At 44.7% G+C, this 25,377-nt stretch overlaps 1 protein-coding gene across 1 annotated transcript in view; it reads left to right on the plus strand.

Moving 5' to 3' along the window:
* Positions 1–24,863, plus strand: part of LOC149444781 (hematopoietic SH2 domain-containing protein homolog) — an 88,297-nt gene extending 63,434 nt beyond the window's left edge. Inside the window, exons 5-6 of the mRNA XM_089654534.1 lie at positions 2,736–3,008; positions 24,175–24,863. Coding sequence (XP_089510660.1) covers positions 2,736–3,008; positions 24,175–24,552 — 651 coding nt within the window. The 3' untranslated portion in view covers positions 24,553–24,863. The remainder of the gene's footprint in view (positions 1–2,735; positions 3,009–24,174) is intronic.
* The last annotated feature ends 514 nt before the right edge of the window (positions 24,864–25,377 follow it).

The raw sequence follows: 25,377 nt of genomic DNA on the forward strand, positions 1-25,377 counted from the left end.
TTAGTAACTGAAATGATTGGGTTGCTGCATTTTGCAGTCTTTGTTATGTTCTCAAGTTTTCTAATTCTTCTCAAGTCCCAGTATAGTTGGATCCAACTGGAGAGCTGCATGTAAGTGCACCTGTTTATGACAATTAACAGACTGTGGAAAGGCCTGGCAAAATGTTAAGGTGGCCAAAAAACAACAGCTTAAATAGTACCAACAAAAGGACAGAAATAGAATCAAGTACAAAGCCTGGATGTCAAAATGACCTCATAGCCCCTCCCATATTAAAAGTTAGACTTTTCCGTGTGTTTTTGTTGGTACTATTTAAGCTCTAATAATAGTGCATAAAGGATCAGATTACCAACACTATACCAAGGTGTGCTGGTGAAGATCTTTATTTTCCTATGATGGTTGGATAATGCCATCAACCAATTCACTATAGCACCCTTCATGAACTGTGGGCAAGTTTGTAAGATGTGCAACGCGTACAGTACAACTTCTTTTTGTAGAAAATATGCATACCTTATCATGCTGTTTTTTTTAAATAACAAATGCAATCATTTAGAGTTTGGATGAGAAGTTTAGTGTAGTATAACGCTTTGGTAGTTAAATAACACATATTCTGTAGCGGTCAATACTTTAGACCAAAAAGAGGCACAAAGGCACAATAGAGGTCCAGAATGAAGGACAAGTCCAATTCCAAAAATGTTGTGGTGAATACAAAAATCTTCTGTATTGCATATAGGAGTAAAAAAATCCAAAGCAAACTTATTCTAACACGTTTCAGTCTAAAAACAAACCTTAATCATAGCTAGTTATATCAAAAATAACAATATATAGAGTGGAACATGGATGCCCATCCTACCATCCATTATCAGATCAAATAACTACACCTGTAGATGCAGGGGACGGGCTGAGCTAATGTGCACCACTATCCATATAACACGCCCAGTGAACATAATGACTCACAATAAACACAGAACCACAGAGAAAAACATACACAAATATATAAAATCAAATCTAACACATACTGGCATTTGGAATTTATAAAATTAATACTTCGCATATATGTCTGAAGACTTCTGGAGCGAATAAAGTGGGAGATCAACCCACCTGAGGTTTAACCCCAAAGGTGATCTGGTCCGCAACCTGTGGATCCACTATGCTTCTCTCTGTAATCGATACGATGCCTATTTCCCCCTCTTGCTGACACATAAACTCACTTAATGCCACCAAAACTAAAAAAAAAGTAACATCTCCTCCATGAACTTCTTTAAAATGTTGTGAGACAGTAGAAATTTGTTTTGCTTGTGGGTTAATGATATCGCAAGAATGTTCTCCGATGCAGGTTCTAAGACAGCATATAGTGCATCCCACATACTGCAGTCGACATGATGTGCAGCATATGAGATACACCACATAGGTGGTCCCACAGTTTATAAAATTTCTAATCATAAAACCAACCATTGGTTTTTCAGTTACTCTTTGATGAGGAATCGGAAAAATAGACTGTTAGCTAGGGGTTTCCCCAATTGGTGTATTGAACGAGACAGGAGGATTGCTGAAGCTAGAGATCAGGCACATCTTTTGGGAGAATGTAACATACAGAACAAGAGAGCGTTTGACTTATCTGGACAAGAGAATCAGGGAAGTGACAGGAAGGTTACCTTTGTCACTATCTTTTCAAAAGAATATCAGTCTATTGTTAATATTATTAAGAAGAATTTACTGATGTTGATCTGCATCTGGGTTGATCTCCCACTTTATTTGCTCCAGAAGTCTTCAGACATATATGACAAGTATTACTTGTATATCTTCCAAATGCCAGTATGTGTTAGATTTGATTTTATATATTTGTGTATGTTTTTCTCTGTGGTTATAAATGTGTTTATTGTGAGTCATTACGTTCACTGGGTGTGTTATATGGAGAGTGGTGCACGTTAGTTCAACCCGTCCCCTGCACCACCTGTAATTATTTGATCCGATTATGGATGGTGGGTTTGGCAGCCACCATCTATAGATTGGTTTTGTTATTTTTCATATAACTAGCTATGAATAAGGTCTATTTTTAGACTGAAACTCGTCAGCATAAGTTTGCCATGGAATATTTTTACTACTTTATGCAATAAAGAAGATTTTTGTATTCACCTGTTGTCGGCATTTTTGGAATTGGACTTGTCCCTCATTTGGACCTGGGTCCAACCTCTTGGACTTGCACCTATAAGCAGATTGAGACTGCTAGTCAGGCACGGTGAGCTTATATGCTTTAAGCCTAGTACATTTGACAGGTAGTAGCAACCAACTTCTGTTTGGATTTCTAAATGAAGGACAATTGGAAGCTATGAGCACGGGCCCTAAAGCACACACCCAAAGGCCTTCAGGAATGCCATGTCACACTTACAGACTACTAGGTAGAAGTCTAGTTACACATTTACAGTTGGTAGGTACAAAGGGTTTGAGAACACCTCTTCTAATGCTCTTCATTAGATCTAGATCTGAAAAGAGGATGTATAAACATTTCCATTATATAGCCATATCTATATCCGGTCTCAGCATACCACTACGTATGTGTAAGAAAGCCTGACTTCATTGTAATTTTTAATGTAATGTCTCCTGATTCAGTCTTCCAATGTGAGATAGTGAGCTAGATATAATTCTAAAGCATTATTTTGTTTGCAAAGGAATAAACATATTTAAATAGTTTAAAACAATGGTAAATTTAGCTTGTTTTTTCACCTATTCTATTATAGAAAACAAATGCAACTGCAGACTATGAAGAATTATTTGAGGATAAAAAAACATTTGCAACATCATTTCCAATGCCATCAAAGGTTTTGACTGATGCTTTAGCAGCTTCTGGAGTAACAATGGATCAAGCCTGTCCCCCTGTACCACCCAGAAGGCATCAAGCTCCTAAAACTAGTTCTGAAAACACAAGTACTTCATGTAACTTACCTCCAAATCTGCCAGGAAATAGACTTTATCCAACACTGCCAACAGAACCATTCACATTAAACTATGGTGTAAGTGTTTCAAACATACATACAAGTGATGTAGCGAAGTATATGGTTGTTGCTGAGTGTGATCCATGACTTACATGTTTTTTATCAAAATGTAATATGTAAAAAGTGATTCAAAGGAAAAATATTCTTTAGGTGTGTGTGTGCTCAAAGGGAACCTGGAAAAGTCCAGTTTAGGGTTTACACATCTCCCAGGCTCCTCTCATACACTTTTACTAATTCTCTTTGTCCATTTTGTGTTTTGCACCTCTCCCTTTTGGCAATTAAGGCTAACCTGAAACTAATGGGCTTTAGGCTTGCTTAGTCTCCACTTATGCAGTTTTACAGCTTTCACAAACCTTGAAGCTTTCACAGACATGACTTGATTGTTTCCCCCGGCTGTAGAGCACTGCCTCTGAGTTTCATGCTAGCCTAAATGGGCAAAAGAGAGAGGTGCAAAACCCAAGCTGGACAGGGAATCAAAGGTAGCTAAAAGTGTAAGCAAAACCCCTATCTATCCATCTGTCTATCGCACTACCCCCTTAAGGGTTGCTTAGTAATGTTTGGGTTCCTTGTCCATCTGGAGCTGTCGTTGAAAGCCCAACCACTGCTGACACCACTGTGCTCTGATGACCCTGATAAATCACACCTGTAAAATGGACTCACACACAGAGTAGTATAAACCAAGATGATGTTTATATTGGATTTGGAATATTTCAAGAATAACAAAATAACACTGGTATTGGCAGCAAATCTGATCACTTTTGGCAATTGTGAGCAAAAGTAACAACATTCACAATAAAACAAAAGTATATGTTAGCAGGCCTGCTTTCAGAAATAATCCACTGCCTCCAGTCTGAGAGGACTGTTGAATTCACAGTGAGCAGGAATGACAATCAATAACAGATATGCTCACTGTGGGTCCTCAGAACTAGATAACAAGGATTAAATGTGAAATAAAGAGAATTCTCAGTTATAATTAGCTGTGTCCCCTTTAAGAGCTCTATATCTTCTGCGCGCTTGTTGGGGCCCAATTGGTGTGAATTTGCGTCCAGGGGTGGATGGTAGTTCCCCTGGGTAGTCATATCAAAGATAGTGAGGGAAAAAGCTAGCACTCCCTTGATTGATGGCAAAAAATTAGTGAAAAGTTCCCTTTAAGAGATCCAGCAATGAATTGAGCTTGAAGCGGTAAATAGCAACAATTGGTATAAATGTCTATGGTTAAAGATAACTCCTTCTGGATGTCAAAGGCAAAATATGAACAGTAGTAGGTATCCTGCTTTGCAGAAAGAGAGGGGGGTTTGCTGATTCAGTTGGCACTGCTGTATCTTTGGCTATAACTGAATGTCCTGTGGTCAGCTTGGAGGATAACTGTACTGCATGTGTATTACAATGGAGCTGGTATAACTAGGCCACAACTGGTGCAACTGTCTGAAATGTTCACAATTATGTGCAAGCAGATAACTGAAGTGACAAGCTATCAAATTTCATTTTGTTAGTGAATGCATGGGTGTCAAGGTCCTACCTTTTCCCCGAGGTTTTGTTACTCCATGTGCTGGCATCCATCTTGGATTTCTGCTGAGCATGGTGGGAAGCTTTTATGCCTTCAGGTCTCTGAGGTCCATCCCCCAGAGGGGTGTGGCTGAGTACATATAAGCCTGTGATCCGCACATGCTCTTTGCACTTGTGTCTTTGTCTTGCTACAGCTCTGTGTATATGCTCGTGACTCTTCTGGTATTCTGACTCGGCTTGTGACTAAGACCATTCTCTGTGTTTTCCTTCGATCTGACCTTCCGTTGCTGAACCCGGCCCGTGACCTGTGATTCTCTGTCTACTGTTCTGTACTGTTTTGTCCCATTGTTGTCGACTCGGCTTGCCTGACTACGCTATTGTCATTCTCACCAGCTACACGCCATTGGCGGCGGCCATTACCGCAGCCGGGGTGTCTCGGGGGCCGCGACCTGGTTCCGTCTGCGTCAAGTCCATCCCCACCATCAGGGGCCCTGGTGAAGGGCAGCCTGGGACTTAGACTCCGCGCCCTGAGGGACTTCGGTCTGTTGGTGGTGGTTGTCGTCAGCCAGTGCCTTACCCTGCCACTAGGCCTACCTGTCCGTTCCACAGCCCTGCCCTGACATTACACAAGTGCCATGAATTCTGACGGTGCAGGTACGCCTTCGCTTCCAATGTTGGTCGCCAGACTGGATCAACAGGATCTCCTGTTGGATCAGTTCGCCCAGGCGTTGCAAACTCTGCTGGCACGCACCGCGCACCTTACTCCTGGTGTTATTAGACTGGTTGTCACTCCGGTGGTCGCTCCCGCTGCTGTTCCGCTTGTTGCGCCTACCGCCGCGACTGCTGCGGCACCCGCGGCGCCCAGAGGTATGACTGGTTCAGCCCCTCTTCCACAGCGCTTTGGGGGTGAGCCGAGTCAGTGTCGTGGGTTCCTCAACCTGGTGGGGATTTACTTCTAATTAATACCCCACGCTTTTCCGACTGAGAGGTCAAAGGTGGGTTTCCTAATATTGCTACTCTCAGACAAGGCCTTGGCCTGGGCGAATCCCTTATGGGAGAGGAATGACCCAGTGATTCACGAGTTTTCCGGTTTTGTCGATGCCTTCCGTAGGGTATTCGACGTACCGGCTCGCTCCGCCTCGGCTGCCAAGCTGCTCATGTCTATGCATCAGGGTTCACGGACCGTTGCCGAGTACGCCATAGAGTTTCGTACCCTGGCAGCAGAGGTGGGTTGGAACAATGAGGCTCTGGTGGCTGCGTTTTCTCAGGGTCTTTCTGATGCATTGAAGGATGAGATCGCAGCCAAGGAATTGCCTGTGGAGCTGGAGGCACTAATTTCCTTCCTGATCCTGATTGATACCAGGCTCAGGGAGAGGCCTTCACTCAAGGAACGCCTGCGGAGGCCTTCCAATCGACTGGCACCTGCGTTTTCTGTCCCACCCATTCCTCCCTCTCCTCCCATGCCTCCTGGGGATAGATTGTCTGGTGGTGAGCCCATGCTGCTGGGGTTTGCTCGCCTTTCCGAGGGGGAGCGGGTCGCTCGGCGTCGGGAGGGTCGCTGCCTGTACTGTGGTCTTGGTGGGCACTTTCGGCAGTCCTGTCCGGTCCGTCCGGGAAACGCTCGCACCTGAGATCCTGTCGGGGACAGATCTTGGGTGGAGTCTCCTCGTCCCCGGCGTTCCGCAGAGATAAGCCACTGATCACCGTTGTCCTCTCTTGGGCGGAGGGCTCAGTGACGGCCCAGGCGTTGGTAGATTCTGGGGCCGGCGGGTTGTTTATGGACAGCTCGTTTGCTGCCCAGCACTCCATTCCCCTGCAGGCTCGAGTTACCCCATTGGTTCTTGAGGCAATAGATGGCAGGCCCCGGCAACCACCGCAGGTTACCCACGAGACTATGCCAGTTGAAGTAGCTATTGGGGCTGTTCACAGGGAGTTGGCCTGTTTCCAGGTGATTTCTTCTCTATTCGGTGGTTTTGGGGTATCCCTGGCTCCAGATGCACAATCCAACCTTCAATTGGCAAACTGCTGAGATTCTCTCGTGGTCTCCACAGTGTGGGGCCGGGTGCATCCGTGGGCCGGTTAAGGTGTTGTGTGCCTCCTCGGACTCTGCGTTGCCCTTCGTCCTTGAGGTCGATGCATCCGAGACAGGAGTAGGCGCTCTCCTGTCTCAACGTCGGTCACCCGATGGACCCCTACTTCCCTGTGGGTTCTACTCCAGGAAGCTTTCCTCTGCAGAGTGCAACTACCAGATTGGAGATAGGGAGTTGTTGGCAATCATTCTGGCTCTCAAGGAATGGAGGCACCTGCTCGAGGGCTCCGCGGTTCCGGTCCTCATTCTTACCGATCATAAGAACCTGACTTATCTTTCGGAGGCCAAAAGATTGACACCCCGTCAGGCCAGATGGGCCTTGTTCTTGTCGCGGTTCAACTATGTGGTCTCCTATTTGCCTGGTTCCAAGAATGTCAGGGCTGATGCATTATCGCGGCAATACTCTGAGTTGTCCAGGGAGGACTCTGAGCCAACCTCGGTCATACCTCCGGATCAGATCCTGGCTGCCATTCGCACCAGTCTGACTTCTCCCCTTGGGGAGCAGATTTTGGCGGCTCAAACTGACGCTCCTCCCGAGAGACCGGAGGGTAGATGTTTTGTACCCGAGGGGTTGCGCACCCGTCTGCTGCGTACTTACCATAACTCCAAAACTGCTGGGCATCCGGGGAGGAACCAGTTGTCTTGGGTCGTCTCTCGGTTGTTCTGGTGGCCAACTCTCCAAGCCGACATCGCCTCTTATGTAGCGGCATGTTCGATCTGTGCCCAGAATAAATCTCCACGGCATCTTCCAATGGGTCTTCTGCAACCCATTCCCAATGGGGAGCGTCCTTGGTCACACCTGGGCATGGACTTTATTGTAGACCTCCCTGTGTCTCGGGGTCATACGGTCATTCTCATGGTCGTCGATCGTTTTTCCAAAATGTGCCATTGTATTCCACTCAGGAAATTACCAACAGCGCAAGAACTGGCCACGGTCTTTTCCAGGGAGATTTTTCGCCTGCATGGGTTGCCCAAGGTGATTGTCTCGGACCGCGGGAGTCAGTTCGTGTCCAGATTCTGGCGCGCCTTCTGCTCCCAGTTGGGTATTAGTCTCTCCTTTTCTTCAGCCTACCACCCGCAGTCCAATGGGGCTGCGGAGCGTTCCAATCAGGCCTTAGAACAATTCCTTCGGTGTTATGTCTCAGACCATCAGGACGATTGGGCCGATCTCCTGCCTTGGGCAGAGTTTGCCAGGAACTCAGCGGTCAACTCCTCCTCCGGGATGTCTCCCTTTATGGCCAACTATGGGTACCAACCCACGGTATTACCTGAGAGGTTTTCACCACAGGACATTCCGGCTGTGGAGAACCATCTTGCTGCCCTGCGTTCTTCATGGGGGCAGATCCAGAGGGCTTTGAGGGACTCGGATCAGCGTCAGAAGTTCCAGGCTGATCGCAAACGGTTGCCCGCTCCTTCATACCAGGTCGGCGATCGGGTGTGGTTGTCTACTCGTAACCTCAATCTTCGGGTGCCCACACCCAAACTAGCTCCCCGTTTTGTCGGTCCTTTTCGCATTCTCCGCAAGGTGAATCCGGTGGCCTATGCCCTTGCCCTTCCACCTGGGATGCGGATCTCCAATACCTTTCATGTATCACTGTTGAAACCTCTGAGCTGCAATCGCTTCACTACCTCTCTGCCTCGGCCCCGTCCCATTCGGGTTGACGGTCATGAGGAGTATGAGGTGAGCCGGATTCTGGACTCTCGATTGGTGCGCGGTCGATTACAGTTCCTGGTTCATTGGCGCGGTTATGGTCCCGAGGAGCGTTCCTGGGTTCCTTCTGCGGATGTCCATGCTCCTGCCCTCCTCCGCGCTTTTCATACCCGCTTTCCTCAGAAACCTTTTGTTGAGCCGGGGAGGGGGAGGGGCCCTTGAGGAGGAGGTACTGTCAAGGTCCTACCTTTTCCCCGAGGTTTTGTTACTCCATGTGCTGGCATCCATCTTGGATTTCTGCTGAGCATGGTGGGAAGCTTTTATGCCTTCAGGTCTCTGAGGTCCATCCCCCAGAGGGGTGTGGCTGAGTACATATAAGCCTGTGATCCGCACATGCTCTTTGCACTTGTGTCTTTGTCTTGCTACAGCTCTGTGTATATGCTCGTGACTCTTCTGGTATTCTGACTCGGCTTGTGACTAAGACCATTCTCTGTGTTTTCCTTCGATCTGACCTTCCGTTGCTGAACCCGGCCCGTGACCTGTGATTCTCTGTCTACTGTTCTGTACTGTTTTGTCCCGTTGTTGTCGACTCGGCTTGCCTGACTACGCTATTGTCATTCTCACCAGCTACACGCCATTGGTGGCGGCCATTACCGCAGCTGGGGTGTCTCGGGGGCCGCGACCTGGTTCCTGGCTGTGTCAAGTCCATCCCCACCATCAGGGGCCCTGGTGAAGGGCAGCCTGGGACTTAGACTCCGCGCCCTGAGGGACTTCGGTCTGTGGGTGGTGGTTGTCGTCAGCCAGTGCCTTACCCTGCCACTAGGCCTACCTGTCCGTTCCACAGCCCTGCCCTGACATTGGGTCTCTCTTACCCAATCAATGTGGTTCGGTGGATTGCCGCGATACGTGTTTTCTGATGAATAGAGACAGTCCACGGGCCCTCTGGTTCAGACTTGGCATCCTGTTCTGACTCTTAGGCCTTGATTCACTGAGATGTGAGTGTATTAGCAGAGACTGACCATTCAATCAATCAGTGGTCTGACCAGCGTCTAGCAAGCTCATTAATGAGCGTCTACTGACTACTTTGCCATTAGTGAATGTGGTATCCCGTCTGGCACATTTTTAGGTGCAATACCGGATATATTCGCTAGATGGCGCACAAGCGCGGGCTTTATTAACATTGGCGTTTTTCTGATAGAAAATTCTAATACAGCTGTACTATTACATTCTGAAAATTCTCTTTTGCTATTTTTTTTTTTGGCTGTTTCTCCAAAATGATCAGGAAAGTATTGCATTTACTAATGAATGTCATACATTTTATTTTCAAATTTTTCACACTTATATCTCAAATAATTTATATACTTCTAATTTCCCAATATAGTTATATATCTTCATTCTCTTTAATCACATAACTATTCTATGTTAAAGACAAGTGCAGCGCTATAAATGCATGTGATCAATAATGAACGCATGTAAAAACCAAAAAGTGCAAAGAATTGCAATAATGATGTAAACTGGTAAATCGTGCTAAAATAAGTTCATAGAATCATTCCTGAATAATGGAATGTCCTTTGTGTGAGAGTACCAACTCAGAGAGTGCCTATGAATGGCACGTGTGGTCTCTCCGTGACGGACAGTAGTGCATGAACTCGTGAAAGGTAAACCACCCTTGGGACTGGTCTACACTCACCAGAAAAAAAGTATTAATGTGCATGGGTTATACACATCGCACATCTGGGGGTGCAGCGGTATGCTGGCAGCTATGGGTTAGTCATCCAGCTCCATCCATCCATCCATCAGGGTGGGTGCCCAAATGGTCCTGGGGAGGAATTAGCTCAGCCACAGGAGCCAGAAAGGTGCTCAATAGTGTAGTACACTGTCACAGGGGTGGATGACCTTTCACGAGTTCATGCACTACTGTTCGTGGTTATATTTATCTTGTGTAATACCATTTTACTAGTCTATATCATTTGACCAGCGCTCGCTTTATCATTTTTAAACAATGTAACTATTCTACATTATAGCTCAAACTGTGTTTCCCACAGTGGTTTAGTGGTTAGAGCTCAGAACTTACAGCACTTGGGTCATGGGTTCTAATCCCAGTCTTGGCAACATCCCAAAAAAATGGAGATCAATTTTCTGGGTTGTGGCAGGAATATTGATCAATCAATTATGATTTTGCCTAGTGACTAGAAAGTGGATGAATGTTACTTGCGTACTGTTCTTCTGCCAATTAGGTCATGTGCAAGTTTCATGCCGTGTATATTTCATTGTAACTTTTTTCTCTTTTAAATCTGTCTCCTTATACAACTTGACCCCCTCCCCCACCCCATCATCACCTGTCCTATATGCAAATCTATGGATCACCGCCCCACTCTTTAACTATCTATTTACTGATCAAGTGAATGTGTCTCATTTTCTATCAGCTACAGCTCAGATCTCACATTATTATACAATTGCTGATTGTATCTCACCACTAGTCTGATTGAATTCACAATTCCTGGTCAGTCCTGTTCCCTGACCTCTAATAACCTTTAGGGCCAGTTCACACTACATGTGTTTCAGTTGCTTTTTCAGCATCACAAACGCACAGAAAGAAGGTTATATGGTTGTCAATGTCATAGTTCACATCAGCGCTGCATTGTTTCTGCACAGAACTGTACTGGAACACATTGAAACGTCCTTGAATGTACTAAAACGCACATGTCCCTAACTACATTGAATACAAAGAAAATAGAAAAAAATAAGTGGAAGGGATACAAAAATGCAATGTAAACATGTCCAAAACGCATCCAAAATGTACTGGAACACACTAAACATGCATGCCAAAAGGGCATGAAAAAAACCCATCAGGAACACATCTAGACTGTTTCTATGTGATATATTACTCGTGAGCCAAAACAAGATAATTCCCTTAGCGTGATAACTTTAAACCATAAATTGCTACTGGTGCTTCAGCACTATACACATAGCTCATAAACTGTGTTGAAAACTAAACCATAAATAATGATATGTATCTAATATACATATACGTGCCGCGCTCCATATAAATAACAGAACTAAATATATTAAGTGATGGTGATAATAACGTGGAAAACACAGTGCTACATACAAGTGCAACATAAACATGAGATGTGTAAAGATATGATTCTGCCAATATGTATAACAGTCCTCTTTACACTTCTTTCATTATTCCAGTGACAGGTGAAGTATATAGTGCCACACTCCTGTGCTCTGTGGATGGATGTGCGCTCACCTCCTTGTCAGCCAGACAAGCTGGCTAGACACACTTTTTGTCCTCACTGGACAAGATGGGAATCTTTGCTTTGTCTGCGTGTCTCCATCCAGTGCTGGGTTACCTATTTGCCACCAGAGGTCTCCCTCCTTCCACACTGGGGTCTCAATGGATTTCTTATGGGGATGGTGTAAATGGTTTTTCTCCTCTCAATAGCACCATGTAAAAGACAAAAAGCCACCAATGGTGCCTTATCCTTTGCGTGGCCAGAGCCCATTTATTGTAAAAGAAACGCCACTCACATTATAATCCAACAGTTCAGTAGTTAGCCGGCGTGTGTATCAGTCCTGTGTTGCTGGCACCGCTCGTCCACCGCGGCATAGTGACGTCAGAGCCCCTCCCCTGACGTCACTACGCCGCGGTGGACGAGCGGTGCCAGCAACACAGGACTGATACACACGCCGGCTAACTACTGAACTGTTGGATTATAATGTGAGTGGCGTTTCTTTTACAATAAATGGGCTCTGGCCACGCAAAGGATAAGGCACCATTGGTGGTTTTTTGTCTTTTACATGGTGCTATTGAGAGGAGAAAAACCATTTACACCATCCCCATAAGAAATCCATTGAGACCCCAGTGTGGAAGGAGGGAGACCTCTGGTGGCAAATAGGTAACCCAGCACTGGATGGAGACACGCAGACAAAGCAAAGATTCCCATCTTGTCCAGTGAGGACAAAAAGTGTGTCTAGCCAGCTTGTCTGGCTGACAAGGAGGTGAGCGCACATCCATCCACAGAGCACAGGAGTGTGGCACTATATACTTCACCTGTCACTGGAATAATGAAAGAAGTGTAAAGAGGACTGTTATACATATTGGCAGAATCATATCTTTACACATCTCATGTTTATGTTGCACTTGTATGTAGCACTGTGTTTTCCACGTTATTATCACCATCACTTAATATATTTAGTTCTGTTATTTATATGGAGCGCGGCACGTATATGTATATTAGATACATATCATTATTTATGGTTTAGACTGTTTCTATAGTGTGAACCAGCCCTTAGGACTTGTCCACACCATTGGTGGTGCAGAAACGCATGCAAGAACACACATTTTCCAGCACAGCAAAGAAATGCAATGCCCTATGTAGATGTGCGCAGGTACCATGATGAAAACGTTGTTGCACCTACACACGTCTATTAAAAACAGCCCCATTCACAGCCACAAATACGCATGGCACCACACTACTGTGCGGTTAGGTGCGACACACTTGGAAAATAACATAAAAATAAGCCAACATGGCTAAAACATATCTTGAAAATATGGGGACTCTGATCTCCGGCGACAGTCCGTTCACGAAGGAGAAGCAATTCTGCACCCTAAAACCAACATAGAGGAAAGGGATGGTCAAATTGCTGTGCTGCTTCCAAACCACCTCTGGCATGCCAGGGTCATTATGCAGGTCCTCGATGCCAGTTTTTGCCTGCGGCCACAAAATATCCACTGGCCACAAGTGAAGGTGAGTGGAGGACGTGAAGGTGGATTTCTACCAGCTTCAACCGCAAGCAGTACCACTCCTGAAAAATGAGAGCAAATAATCATTGACACGTCATCATGACAGTCAATTCTCAGTGCAGGCTATCTAGAGTGTCTTTCCTTTTTAACCATTTCAAGAGTTCAAGGAAACATTCTTGGAGCATCTACTGTGTTTGGAAAGGCCAAAGGTCCCCCCCTCCCCCAGGCACACTAATGCTTATGCAGGCCATAGACGGGGAGAAAAACAGCCGATTTTTCTTTTAAAAAATGAAAAATCGGTTGTTCAAGCGGCCGACGTTACCAGCAATGGTAAAAAAAAAAATCGGCCGATTTTCGACCCATCTATGGCCTGCATAAGATATGGTGTGGCCCTAGGGTCAATGTGTGTTTAGAATACTTCCAAAATGCACATACAAAAACACTACATCCAAATGCATGTTGCATTTCTATAGCATGTTAAACAGCAGAATAACGCACTTCCATAATGTTAACATGCGCAAGTAAAAATAGACAAAATCCACATCCTTTTATTCTGGCTTCACATACATGCATTGTGGTCTAACACCGCACTCCTGGGCAAATCACATGCAATTTGTGTGCGTTGCAATTAGAGACAAACATTTTGCACACCTCAAATTGCACCGCATGCGGGCCAAAAATGTGCAGGACCCTTTTTCAGGGTATGCACATGGGTGTGAATAGGCATGCCATCCAATTTGGAAAATCGCAATATGCTTTGTGTACCAATATTGGTGTGTTGGTAACTTCACCTAGAAAGCCGCAGCAGGTGGCATGAAGGGGTTGCGGTTGTGATGCGGTGCAGCGCTTGCACAGAAAACACTGCAAATTTCACATCGCATCTGTGTGACACCAGAATGTGCCAATATGTGGCTTGACAAAGCACAGTGGTCAGTGCAGATTATTTTCAATCCATGTTTTTTTACACTTTTCATTCACTGGTTTAACTCAGGTGATCATTAATCACAATTATCTCCGGAGATCACATGCAGCCCCTCAACCATCTACACATATCTCTGGAAATCTATACAGATCTCCTTGAAAAAATGTCTCCTCTCCTCTTCGGAAAACAATTGTCCTCCACCTCATAAACAGGGGGACAGAGAAGACTTCTCCTTGATAACTAAAATCAGATGAATTATCTGTGCTTAATAAACATACACCAATACTGCAAATGCATTGTACTGTCCAAGGCATTGCACACTAACGCATTGCACACTAGAAATGTCAAATGCGTTAGTGTGTACAGTGCATGAGTGTAAAATGCTTTAGTGCACACTGCAGTGTACAACGCATTGCACACTGTAATACACTGTACAAAGTAATACCGTGTACACCCACACATTGTAGACTGTAATGCACTGTACTCTGTCATGCAGGATGGACCTACGCATTGCACACTGTGATACCGTGTACACCCACACATTGTAGACTGTAATGCACTGTACACTGTCATGCAGGCTGGAGCTACGCATTGCACACTGTGATACGCTGTCCACTGTCATGCAGAATCCAGCAACGCATTGCACACTGTTATACCATGTACACCAACACATTGTAGAATGTAATGCATTATACGTAGTATACATGTCCAGATATTCAAAGATTAGCCATGAAGGCCTAGCTGGTTACCTATTTGGCGACCGCAGATAGCCGAATAACGCTACACTGCATCCAGGCAGCTCTGGGAGGGTGTCATATGACATCCTGGCAGAACGCGCTCTCCGTGATTGCTGTGTCCTAAGGACACAGCTGATCACGTGATGTGGTAAAGACCAATCACAGCGGCTTTTTACCATGTGATCAGCCATGTCCAATGACACGCTGATCACCGGGAAATGCATTTGCCGGGTCTTGGCTGCACTTTCATCACGCTGTCAGAATGTGTGGAAAGTACTGCCGAGAACCAGCAGTTATCAAAGCAGGGATCGGCCCCGATGATCAGTGCCCACCAGTGCCACCCAACAGTTCCGCCCACCTGTGGCCAGCAGTGCCGCCTCATCAACGCACATCAGTGTTGCTAAATTACCAGTTTACCAAATGTTATAATATAAACAGACTTTTATTCATTATGAGCTATTTTGTGGTTTATCGAGCAAAAAGTAAAACTCACAGCAGCAAGTCAATACCACCCAAAGAAAGCTCTATTTGTCTGAAAAAACTGATACAAATTTAAGATGGGTACAATGTGGCATGACCGCACAATTGTCATTCAAAGGGTAACAGTGCAGAAAGATGAAAATTGGCCAGGACAGGAAGGGGGTATGAGTACCCAGTAGGCAAGTGGTTAATATAATTGACCCATCAATACCCAGGAGCTAATGTACAGATAAGTAGCATGTGCACCAAGTGAGATTCTGCTAGGCCCCACCCACAAAATTACAATTACTTGTCCCTCACATGTTCTAAACATATTTGCAATGGCCACAGTTACTTTACATATAAGGATCATCTCCTCAGTTGAGAACTGTGCTCTCGCCATGTCCAAATGCCAATAAAGTTATCAAAATTTTCAACCAACACAAAACCTCCAACCACTTCTCATCCACTTACACTCCCCACAACCACTTCCGGGTGCGCGCGCACCAGATGACGGACTTCCAGGAGGATAGCTGCTCGTGCGCCATGGGGGACACCTGTTTGGCGTTTATTTGTGCACGATCGCGCATATCTATGCACGATCGCTCATTTCTATGCACGGCTATGATAGCTTTCGCGAATGTGTGTTTTAGTGATTTTTTTCTTTTTAAACCTTGGCTAATATATATTTGTTGCCAAAGGCCAAAAATCAACATACAGTGGGGACTATTTTATTACTGTAAATCAAATTGTAGAAAACCTGTAGCTGGCTGCATAGTGAATGTGACATATTCATTAGTACATAACAATATTGTGGTGCAAGCAGGTTTTTTATTTTTTTGTTTGGTTTTGAAAAAGCCAGTTTGCACCCACTTGCATATTCACGCTCTTACAAGCTACATTTGAGCAGATTATATAAGTATACAAAGTAACTATTAAGGTTGTTCATATATTGAACATAAAATAAACACAAAAACATCGGTCAAACATTTATTGATCAAATATATCTTCATTTATTTGGTCAGCAGGAACAAGTAGGTACAGTCAATATCTTGGTGAGTCACAAAAATAGGATTGATGTGGCAAAAATAAAACACTCCTGCTCATAAGAGCTTACAATCTAAAGATACTTCTAATGAACTGTGTGTGCTCAGGTTATAGCAGGAAACAAAGGGGAAGATGAATCAAGTAACATTTTCGTGCACATAAGGTTTACTTACACAATCATTTAGTATAAAGATCCATTCACCAAAAAAGTCTACACATAAAAATATAAAGAAAACAAGACATATGTGAAAAACCCCTCCCACCTCTACAAATCCCCTACACATACATTTGTCAGCAGGTTTGTAAGAAAAATGCATTTGAGTCTAAATAAGCAAGCAAAATTAAAACAAGAGCAGATTTTAAACAAAACGATTGACATGTGTGAGGCTTTCAATGCAAAGAGAAAAAAACACAATCATTGTGCAATAACACACAAACACACTTTACAAGGCCAAAAATACGCAAACATTTCCAGCCCACTTCCAAACACAGCCTGAGTGGTGTCTGGGGCAATTCAGCACAAAATCTCTTCCTCCCCCAAACCACTACAAGCAAGGACTTAGTCACAAACCACCCGGCCTAGTAACAGGCCAAATCACTCCCTACTGCACATCTTTATATAAGCTAGGTTGTATTTGGAGCATGCCAAACAAGGCCCCACACCCAATGAAGCCACACCCACCACTGACCTTAATTTGGTCAGTGAAAGTGTTTTCACCTGATGAATCCGCTTCCTACCTGCATTAACCCTTGGTATACAGGCCCCACAAATCAGAAAGATATATACAGTGAAATGTACGTGTGCAGCATACAACAGAACATTGAGCAGGGATGTGAAAGGGAACCCCAATTGGAACCTTTATTGCTACTATGGTCACAATTCCCTCCAGGTTCTCGCATGAGTTAAGACAGTCACATGACCACATCTTGTATGCAATACTGAAAATGACAAATCGATTTGACTAGTATGGTGAATTTCCCATCAATTGGTAAAACACTCCAGAAATCAAACATCACCAAACATTACACTCTGGGCAAAGCTGATTTACAAATCATGCAACTTACAGTAAAGTTGACCATTTCAATGCAATTTTCAAGACATCTGACACAGATCTCTATGCAAATTGCCACTAAAGTAGTACATGTACTACTATAGAAATCAGTGTTTGAAACGCACCCATATGGTCACTCTAATAGCAGACAATAGGGTGCGACTTTGCAGACGATTTACAGCTTGCATGTTGTGCAAATCACATGCCAAGTCCCACTCAATGAGCACGCTATTGGAGCGTTCATATTGTTGTGGTTCAAACTTGGTAGGAGCCGCAAGTAATAATAGAGTAATGAATACACTACTTTTCATGCAATTTGCTGAGAGATCGATGTCGAATGTCTTGCAAATTGCACTTGAAATCACCATGTACCCCGACTTTGAAATCATGCAACTTCTATGCAAGTCACATGATGTGACTGTGGTGTCAATAACACCACTTAGAAATCTGCTTTAATGTGACCGGGTAGCCCCCAGTAACATTGTTTGCGATTGCCATGCAATTGGCATGACAGGCGACTTGCAAATCGTAGACCAAGTCGCACCCTATTGACCACTGTAGGCTCTGTTCACATCCAATTGGATTGTGAACTCGTGCAACTTCACTGTAAGTTGGGCAATTGCCGCATCGGATTAGATGTGACAGTGGTGTTGGCCCCAGTAACATTGGGTGCAATTTGCCATGCAAAGAGCAAGCTGCTGGCCATGCCAATCACATGAGAAGTCACATCCAGGGTGTGCAATTTCAGGTGCGATTTGTGCATTGACATCGTACCTGATATTGGATATAATGAATGTGAGTGTATTAACATACACCATTTGTTGCAGCGAGAGTTCAAAGGTATTTGAGAATTGTGGCCATTTATTAGCAATTTAACATCTAGACTCAAATAGAAATCGCAATGCTACACACAATTGAAAACACAACTAGTTAGTAATTCTCTAGAAAACACAGTAAAATTGGCAACTTAAAGAGTAATTTTCAATTGCATATAGTGTGAGCGAAGCAGGAAAATCAACAAAGGAAATAAATCTTTGAAGGCGTGCGGTACCTGCCTGCTGGGATAAGGGTCTGCTATGCATTTGGGGGAAAAATCCTTCACAAAAGTGGGTGGAGTGTAAACCATCATTATCAAATCTATTAGTGATTCAGGCCCTTATCTTATACCATTGTATGACATTCACATAAGGTGCAGCTTTGAAGGTGTTTCAACAGACAAGGCCTCATTCTAATTCACATTTTAGGGATCATTTAGACAGAATGCAAAGATGTTGCCAGAACATGTATGTGAAGACAGCCACACACGGAGATCATGCTACTACCTCGCCGGGGTTGGGATTCGAACCGACAACCCTAGAGTTGTGAGGCAGCAGTGCTAACCACTAACCCACGGAGCTACATTGCTAACCCAGCCTGTATTTCTGTGCTGTGAATCAATCCTAGGTCCCTGGGCATGGTCAGTTTAACTAGCCAGATATCTCCAATGTGATACAAATGTTGTGCTATGTTGCCAATTCAGATGTATGTTGGTTCTATGTATCCCAATACAAAGGATTGCAATACTAATACAGGCGTACCTCGGTTTACCAACGCCTCAGGGAACGTCATATTTGGGGTACAAATGCCAAACCATTTCAGTTAATTGGTCTGTTTACAAATGTTTGAATAATTTGGTATGGGCATGTGGCCTGGTATGGTTCAGGAGGGGGGGAGGCGCTCGCTCGTCCCCCCCCTTTCCTGACCTGCCGGGCTGCATGCTCGGATAAGTATGTGTTATGGATTTTGGGGGGTACCCCATGCTGTTTTTTATTTAATTTCAGCGTGGAGGTACCCCTTAACATCCATACGAGACCCGAAGGGCTTAGTATGGATGGGAGGGGGGACCCCACGCCAGTTATTTAAAGAACTGTTTCTAAATCCCTGCAATACTTTGACATTCAACTGTCAGTGGGGAAATCCGCCGACAGCTGAAACATGAGCGCTGCATTGGTTTTCACTACTAAAACGCCACATGAGTTGATAACATAACTCATGCAGGATTGTAGGAGCGACAGCCATGAGTTAATGTTTCATCTGTCAGCGGGGTTCCCCACTGACAGCTGAATGTAAAATAATTCCCTTTATTGCATAAATAATAGAAAAAAAGCGTGGGTCCCCCCTCCCATCTGTACCAAGCCCTTCGGATCTAGTATGGATATTAAGGGGGAACTCCACGTCGAAATGTAAAAAAAAAATAGCGTGGGTCCCCTCAATATCCATACCAGACCCTTATCCAAGCATGCAGCCCGGCAGGTCAGGGAAGGGGGGGGGGGACGAGCGAGCACCCCCCCCCTCCTGAACCATACCAGGCCACATGCCCTCAACATGGGGGGGGTGCTTTGGGGCAGGGGGGGCTCCCCCCCCCAAAGCACCTTGTCCCCATGTTGATGAGGACAAGGGCCTCTTCCCCACAACCCTGGCCGGTGGTTGTGGGGGTCTGCGGGCGGGGGGCTTATCAGAATCTGGAAGCCCCCTTTAACAAGGGGGCCCCCAGATCCCGCCTCCCCCCCCCATACGTGAATGATTCTGCGGTACACGGTCCGCAGACTCATTCACAAAAAAACTAAGTGTGGTGTAAAAAAAACACAGTACAGGGTCTTTGACAAGTCCTTTATTAAAACAATGTCCCCCGAAGTAGATCCAACGTCAGTCGCGGCGGCGGCAGGGACCCGAAAAAAAAAATAAAAGTTCCGCTCCCGTCGGAGGCTTCCAGCCTAGTGAAGAAGAGGCTAGCTGACAGTTCTTATATAGGTATGGGGCGGGGCCAGCCGGGGACATCATCTGAGTGACCCGCCCCATGTCACATGCTTGCTGTTCCCGGCTGGCCCCGCCCCATAGCTATATAAGAAATGTCAGACTGTCTCCTGCATTCAGCTAGTTAGCCTCAGTGGAGAGACAGGGTGACATTTCTCAAATAGGTAAGGGGCGTGGATGATGTGCCCGGCTGGCCCCGCCCCATACCTATATAAGAACTGTCAGCTAGCCTCTTCTTCACTAGGCTGGAAGCCTCGGACTGGAGCGGAACCTTTTTTTTTTTTTCTTTTTTCGGGTCCCTGCCGCCGTCGCCGTGATTGACGTTGGATCTACTTCGGGGGACATTGTTTTAATAAAGGACTTGTCAAAGACCCTGTACTGTGTTTTTTTTACACCACACTTAGTTTTTTTGTGAATGAGTCTGCGGACCGTGTACCGCAGAATCATTCACGTAGGGGGGGGGGGGCGGGATCTGGGGGCCCCCTTGTTAAAGGGGGCTTCCAGATTCTGATAAGCCCCCCGCCCGCAGACCCCCACAACCACCGGCCAGGGTTGTGGGGAAGAGGCCCTTGTCCTCATCGACATGGGGACAAGGTGCTTTGGGGGGGGGAGCCCCCCTGCCCCAAAGCACCCCCCCCATGTTGAGGGCATGTGGCCTGGTATGGTTCAGGAGGGGGGGGCGCTCGCTCGTCCCCCCCCCTTTTCTGACCTGCCGGGCTGCATGCTCGGATAAAGGTCTGGTATGGATATTGAGGGGGACCCACGCTGTTTTTTTTTTAAATTTCAGCATGGAGTTCCCCCTTGATATCCATACCAGACCCGAAGGGCTTGGTATGGATGAGAGGGGGGACCCACGCTGTTTTTTTTTTTTTTTTTTATTGCGGACCTTTATTTTTACATTCAGCTTTCAAAATAAATTTTATCTAGACCTTCAAAATAAGTAAAATCATAACAGAAATAATTATAAAGGATAAGAAACAAAAATATAATCACTAAAACGAAGGAAATCTAATTAGATTACATGAAGATATGCTTAATGCTGTTTATTAAACACAGTAGTCGCGACCGAGTGCCGGCTGTCAGAGGAATCCACAATCAGATTCACTATTAGTCAGTGGCTAAAAAGCAAACGCCCATGGCAGAGGACTAAAATGTGTTCTGCACATGCTCAGTTCTATCTGCCAAAGACACTGCACGGGCATCTAGATTTTTACTGTGTCGATTTCCTTGAGAAAAACGATTTTTAACACATTCTTAATTTTTTTGGAAATAGCAGATATTGTTTAAAGTGAAGTCCTGATATTTGGCAAAGCAAATTTCTAAGTGAACATGTCTCTACAGTGATTTTTCATGGTGTTAGACGTGCTTCTTAGCAAGTCTGCTTTTGTGAGTCTGATTCCGGGCGTGTGTCTTTTTGTGAATTAGATTGGGCGTCTGCTTATGGGCTCTGCTCACTAGTGAATTAGGTTGCAGGGTCAAAAATGGACGGACGCCCATGAAAATTGGGCTTAAGCCCATAAATATGCGCCCATGCCCAATAGTGAATCAGGGCCTTACTGTCAGAGTTACCTGCTTGGCAGCGTGGCAAGCCGGGCAGTCAGTGAGTTCTTTCTGCTCTCTCTCTCTTATCCCGGTTCCATGGCCTAGTTCAGCGTATCAGCTGTCAGCTCACCTCCTTCTCCTTCAGTCTCCCTCCTCACTCTCCTGGACAATGTCCCAGGCTTTGATATCTTAAGTGAATTAACCCTTAATGGTTTTGGGTTACTTTCATTGTTTTTTTTTAAGTTTTTCAACTGTGCCAGGAATTACATGGCACATTCCGCGGTGATTAGGTTTAGGTAACAGAGTTACTGAGATGACTATAAATGTTGGAGTATGTTCCTGACAATCATTAGAACTGAAGAAGCTACTTGGAGGTGTGTCGAAACATCTTCAACACTACAGAACAAGGCCAGTTAAAATGTTACTTACTTGTATTACCTAATAAGGACATAGAGTTAAAATCCATACTCTGAAGGACATAGAAACAAAGGGCTTAAAGTGATGGTAAAGGCATCTTTTTTTAAAATAACAAATATGTTATACTATCCTGCTTTCTGCAGTGGTTTTGCACAGAACAACCTGGACCCTCCTCTTATCAGGTCCCCCATAGACATTTCTGGTCTCTCCCTCCTGCCAAGTGCCCCCACAGCAAGCAGCTTGCTATCGGGGCACCCAAGCAGGTTGGCGCCTGAGATGCTGCTCTGGGTATCCATACACCCACAGTCGTGGCTCGTCCCTTCCCCCCCTCCCCCCGAACTCTCCTCTTTGGCTCACTGGCTGTGAATGACAGTAACGGGAGCCACTGGCTCCTGCTGCTGTCTCAGCCAATGAGGAGAGAGAGACCTGGGACAGCCAAAACTCTTGTTCATATTGCTGAACTGAGATGGGGCTCAGGCAAATATTGGGGGAGCTGGGGGAAGCTGCTGCACACAGAAGGTTTTTTCCCTTCATGCATAGCATGCATGAAAGTATAAAACCTTGAGCCTTTACAACCACTTTAAGTAAAGCTACAGATAAAACAGAAAGCCCATTAACAACATCAGAATCTGTACATTATAACAATTAAAGAGGTGTCAATAAAGCCAACCATTTTAGTTTGTGCTCTAAAGTTTACCACACACACAAGCTTCTTATGTGTAGTGAGCATTGCAACCTAGACTGGATATAAGTTGAACTCTATATAGTTGTTGATAAACCTAAAGTGAATGAATTTTTTGAGTGTTTATAATTGTTGATAAACCTAAAGTGAATGATTTTTTTGCATGTGCACTATATTGCCAAAAGTATTGGGACACCCCTCCAGATCATTAGATTCAGGTGTTCCAATCACCTCCATGGCCACAGTTGTATAAAATCAAGCACCTGTTTCTACAAACATTTGTAAAAGAATGGGTCGCTCTCAGGAGCTCAGTGAATTCAAGCATGGTACCGTGATAGGTTGCCACTTGTGCAATAAGTCCATCCGTGACCAAGAAATTTTCTTGCTACTAAATATTCCACAGTCAAGTGGTATAATAACAAAGTGGAAGCAGCAGTAATTCAGCCATGAAGTGGTAGGCCACGTAAAATGACAGAGCAGGGTCAGCACGCATGAGGAAGCACACAGTGCGGAGAGGTCACTAATTGTCTGCAGAGTCAATAGCTAAATACCTTTAAACTTCGTGTGGCCTTAAGATTAGCACAACAGTACGTAGAGAGCTTCATGGAATGGGTTTCCATGGCCGAGTAGCTGTATCCAAGCCTTATATCACCAAGTGCAATGCAAAGCGTTGGATGCAGTGGTGTAAAGCACGCTTCCACTGGACTCTAGAGCAGTGGAGACATGTTCTCTGGAGTGAAGAATCACGCTTATCTGTCTGGGTTTGTGGGTTGCCAGGATAATGGTACTTGCCTGACTGCACTGTACCAAGTGTAAAGTTTGTTGGAGGGGAAATTATGGTGTGGGGTTGTTTTTCAGGGGTCGGGCTTTGCCCCTTAGTTCCAGTGAAGGGAACTCTTAAGACATCAGCATACCAATACATTTTGGACAATTTCATGCTCCCAACTTTGTGGGAACAGTTTGGGGATGGCCCCTTCCTGTTCCAACATGACTGTGCACAAGTACACAAAGCAAGTCCATAATGTCATAGATGAGCGAGTTTGGGGTGGAGGAACTTGACTGGCCTGCACAGAGTCCTGACCTCAACCGATAGAACACCTTTGGGATGAGTTAGAGCAAGGACTGCAAGTCAGGCCTTCTCATCCGACATTAATGACTGACCTCACAAATGCGCTTCTGGAAGAAAGGTCAAACATTCCCATAGACACCCTCCTAAACATTGTGGACAGCCTTCCCAGAGGATTTTAAGCTGTTATAGCTGCAAAGGGTGGGTCAACTCAATATTGAACCCTACAGACTAAGACTGGGATGCCATTAAAGTACATGTGCAGGCATCCCAATAATTTTGGCAATATTGTATATATAGTTGTCGATAAATCTAAAGTGAGTTGTACAGACATTGTACAAAGAGATTGCAAAGTGGGTGGCCTGCATGGTAAAAATGCATAAATATGGTATACAGAAAACCCAATGTGAATATTGGAACACTATGTACAGTACATTTTAACAGCACTGTACAAATTCTCTTTTATAGGGCTTTGTGTTACCAAATGGCTATCCACCTATGACAAAGTCATACAGTTTAGAGTCATCAATCCCCACTGCAGCTCCTAACACAATTTGTCAGATTAAAAAAGAAGAGAAGCAAGGGCAGGCACCTGTGAAACCTTTGAAAGCTTGTCGGAATGCATTGACCAAAGCTGTATCTTTAATGACAGAAGGGGAAATAATTCAAGATTTCAAGAAAATGGATAATGCTGTGACAACACACTTGAGAGGTATGAGGGAAAATTTTGAACGATTTGGACAAACAGGGCAAAAGGAAGGAAACCCAACAACAAAACATAAAAATAAAAACACAAACTTGCCAGAAGAATACAAGGCACCTCCCCCATTCGCTCCTGGTTTTTGATAAATGGAACTTGCTGAGCTGAAAAACTGACAATGCAGCCCTGCTGTGCAGAAGACATGTTTGAAGGCTATAAAAGGGTTATTTCCTGCTGAACTTTACCACACGAGATGCAGATCAGGAATGGCCAATAGCGTAGGTCATATTTCCAGGCTTTGTGGAAAAAAAACGTAAAGTCTTAATTAAGAAAAATAGAGACAATAATGTAAACTATTTTTGTACTACATAATTTAAAAAATACATTCTGTGACCATTCTATAGGCATTCAAGTATTTACAAATTCCTAACAAACAGTAAATGAGCTTTTAAAGTCATCACTGACCTATGAAACTGCAGACACTGTGGAGAAATTAATTTTTAAAGATTACAGCAGAAGCTCCGAAGTCATTCAGCTCTTTCATCAGTTCAGCTTGCCCTGCTTTTCCTCCCATATCACCTGTTCAATTCTTACATTAGAGATAAGAAGGCTGGAAGGCTAACAAGTCACTTTTGGGAGTTTGGAAGCAGTTTTTGTCAAACAGCCAGTGGGCTGGACTCCTCCCCTGTCAGAATACACTGATCAGCGCTGCAGCCTATTTGCTGTAGTGAAGATCGAACCAAAGTTTTCCAACAAGCCTGTTTGTGAATAGTTGATCAGTAGATCGACTGCTCTTCAACATGACTGTCCAGATGGATCAAAATTTGGTTGTTCCCTGTTGAACTGGTCGATTTTCAAATCATCTATGGCCAGCTTTAGACAAGGACTTCACTACTTCTGCTATGAACTTTGAGGTAAATTGCTCCTCGGTGCATGCAGCTACAGAAGTTAGTGATGGCTTGTTTTAAAGT

The sequence above is a fragment of the Staurois parvus genome, unplaced genomic scaffold (assembly GCF_062004578.1).
Source record: "Staurois parvus isolate SC_StPar_1 unplaced genomic scaffold, SC_StPar_1.0 ptg000773l, whole genome shotgun sequence".
Taxonomy (NCBI): domain Eukaryota; kingdom Metazoa; phylum Chordata; class Amphibia; order Anura; family Ranidae; genus Staurois; species Staurois parvus.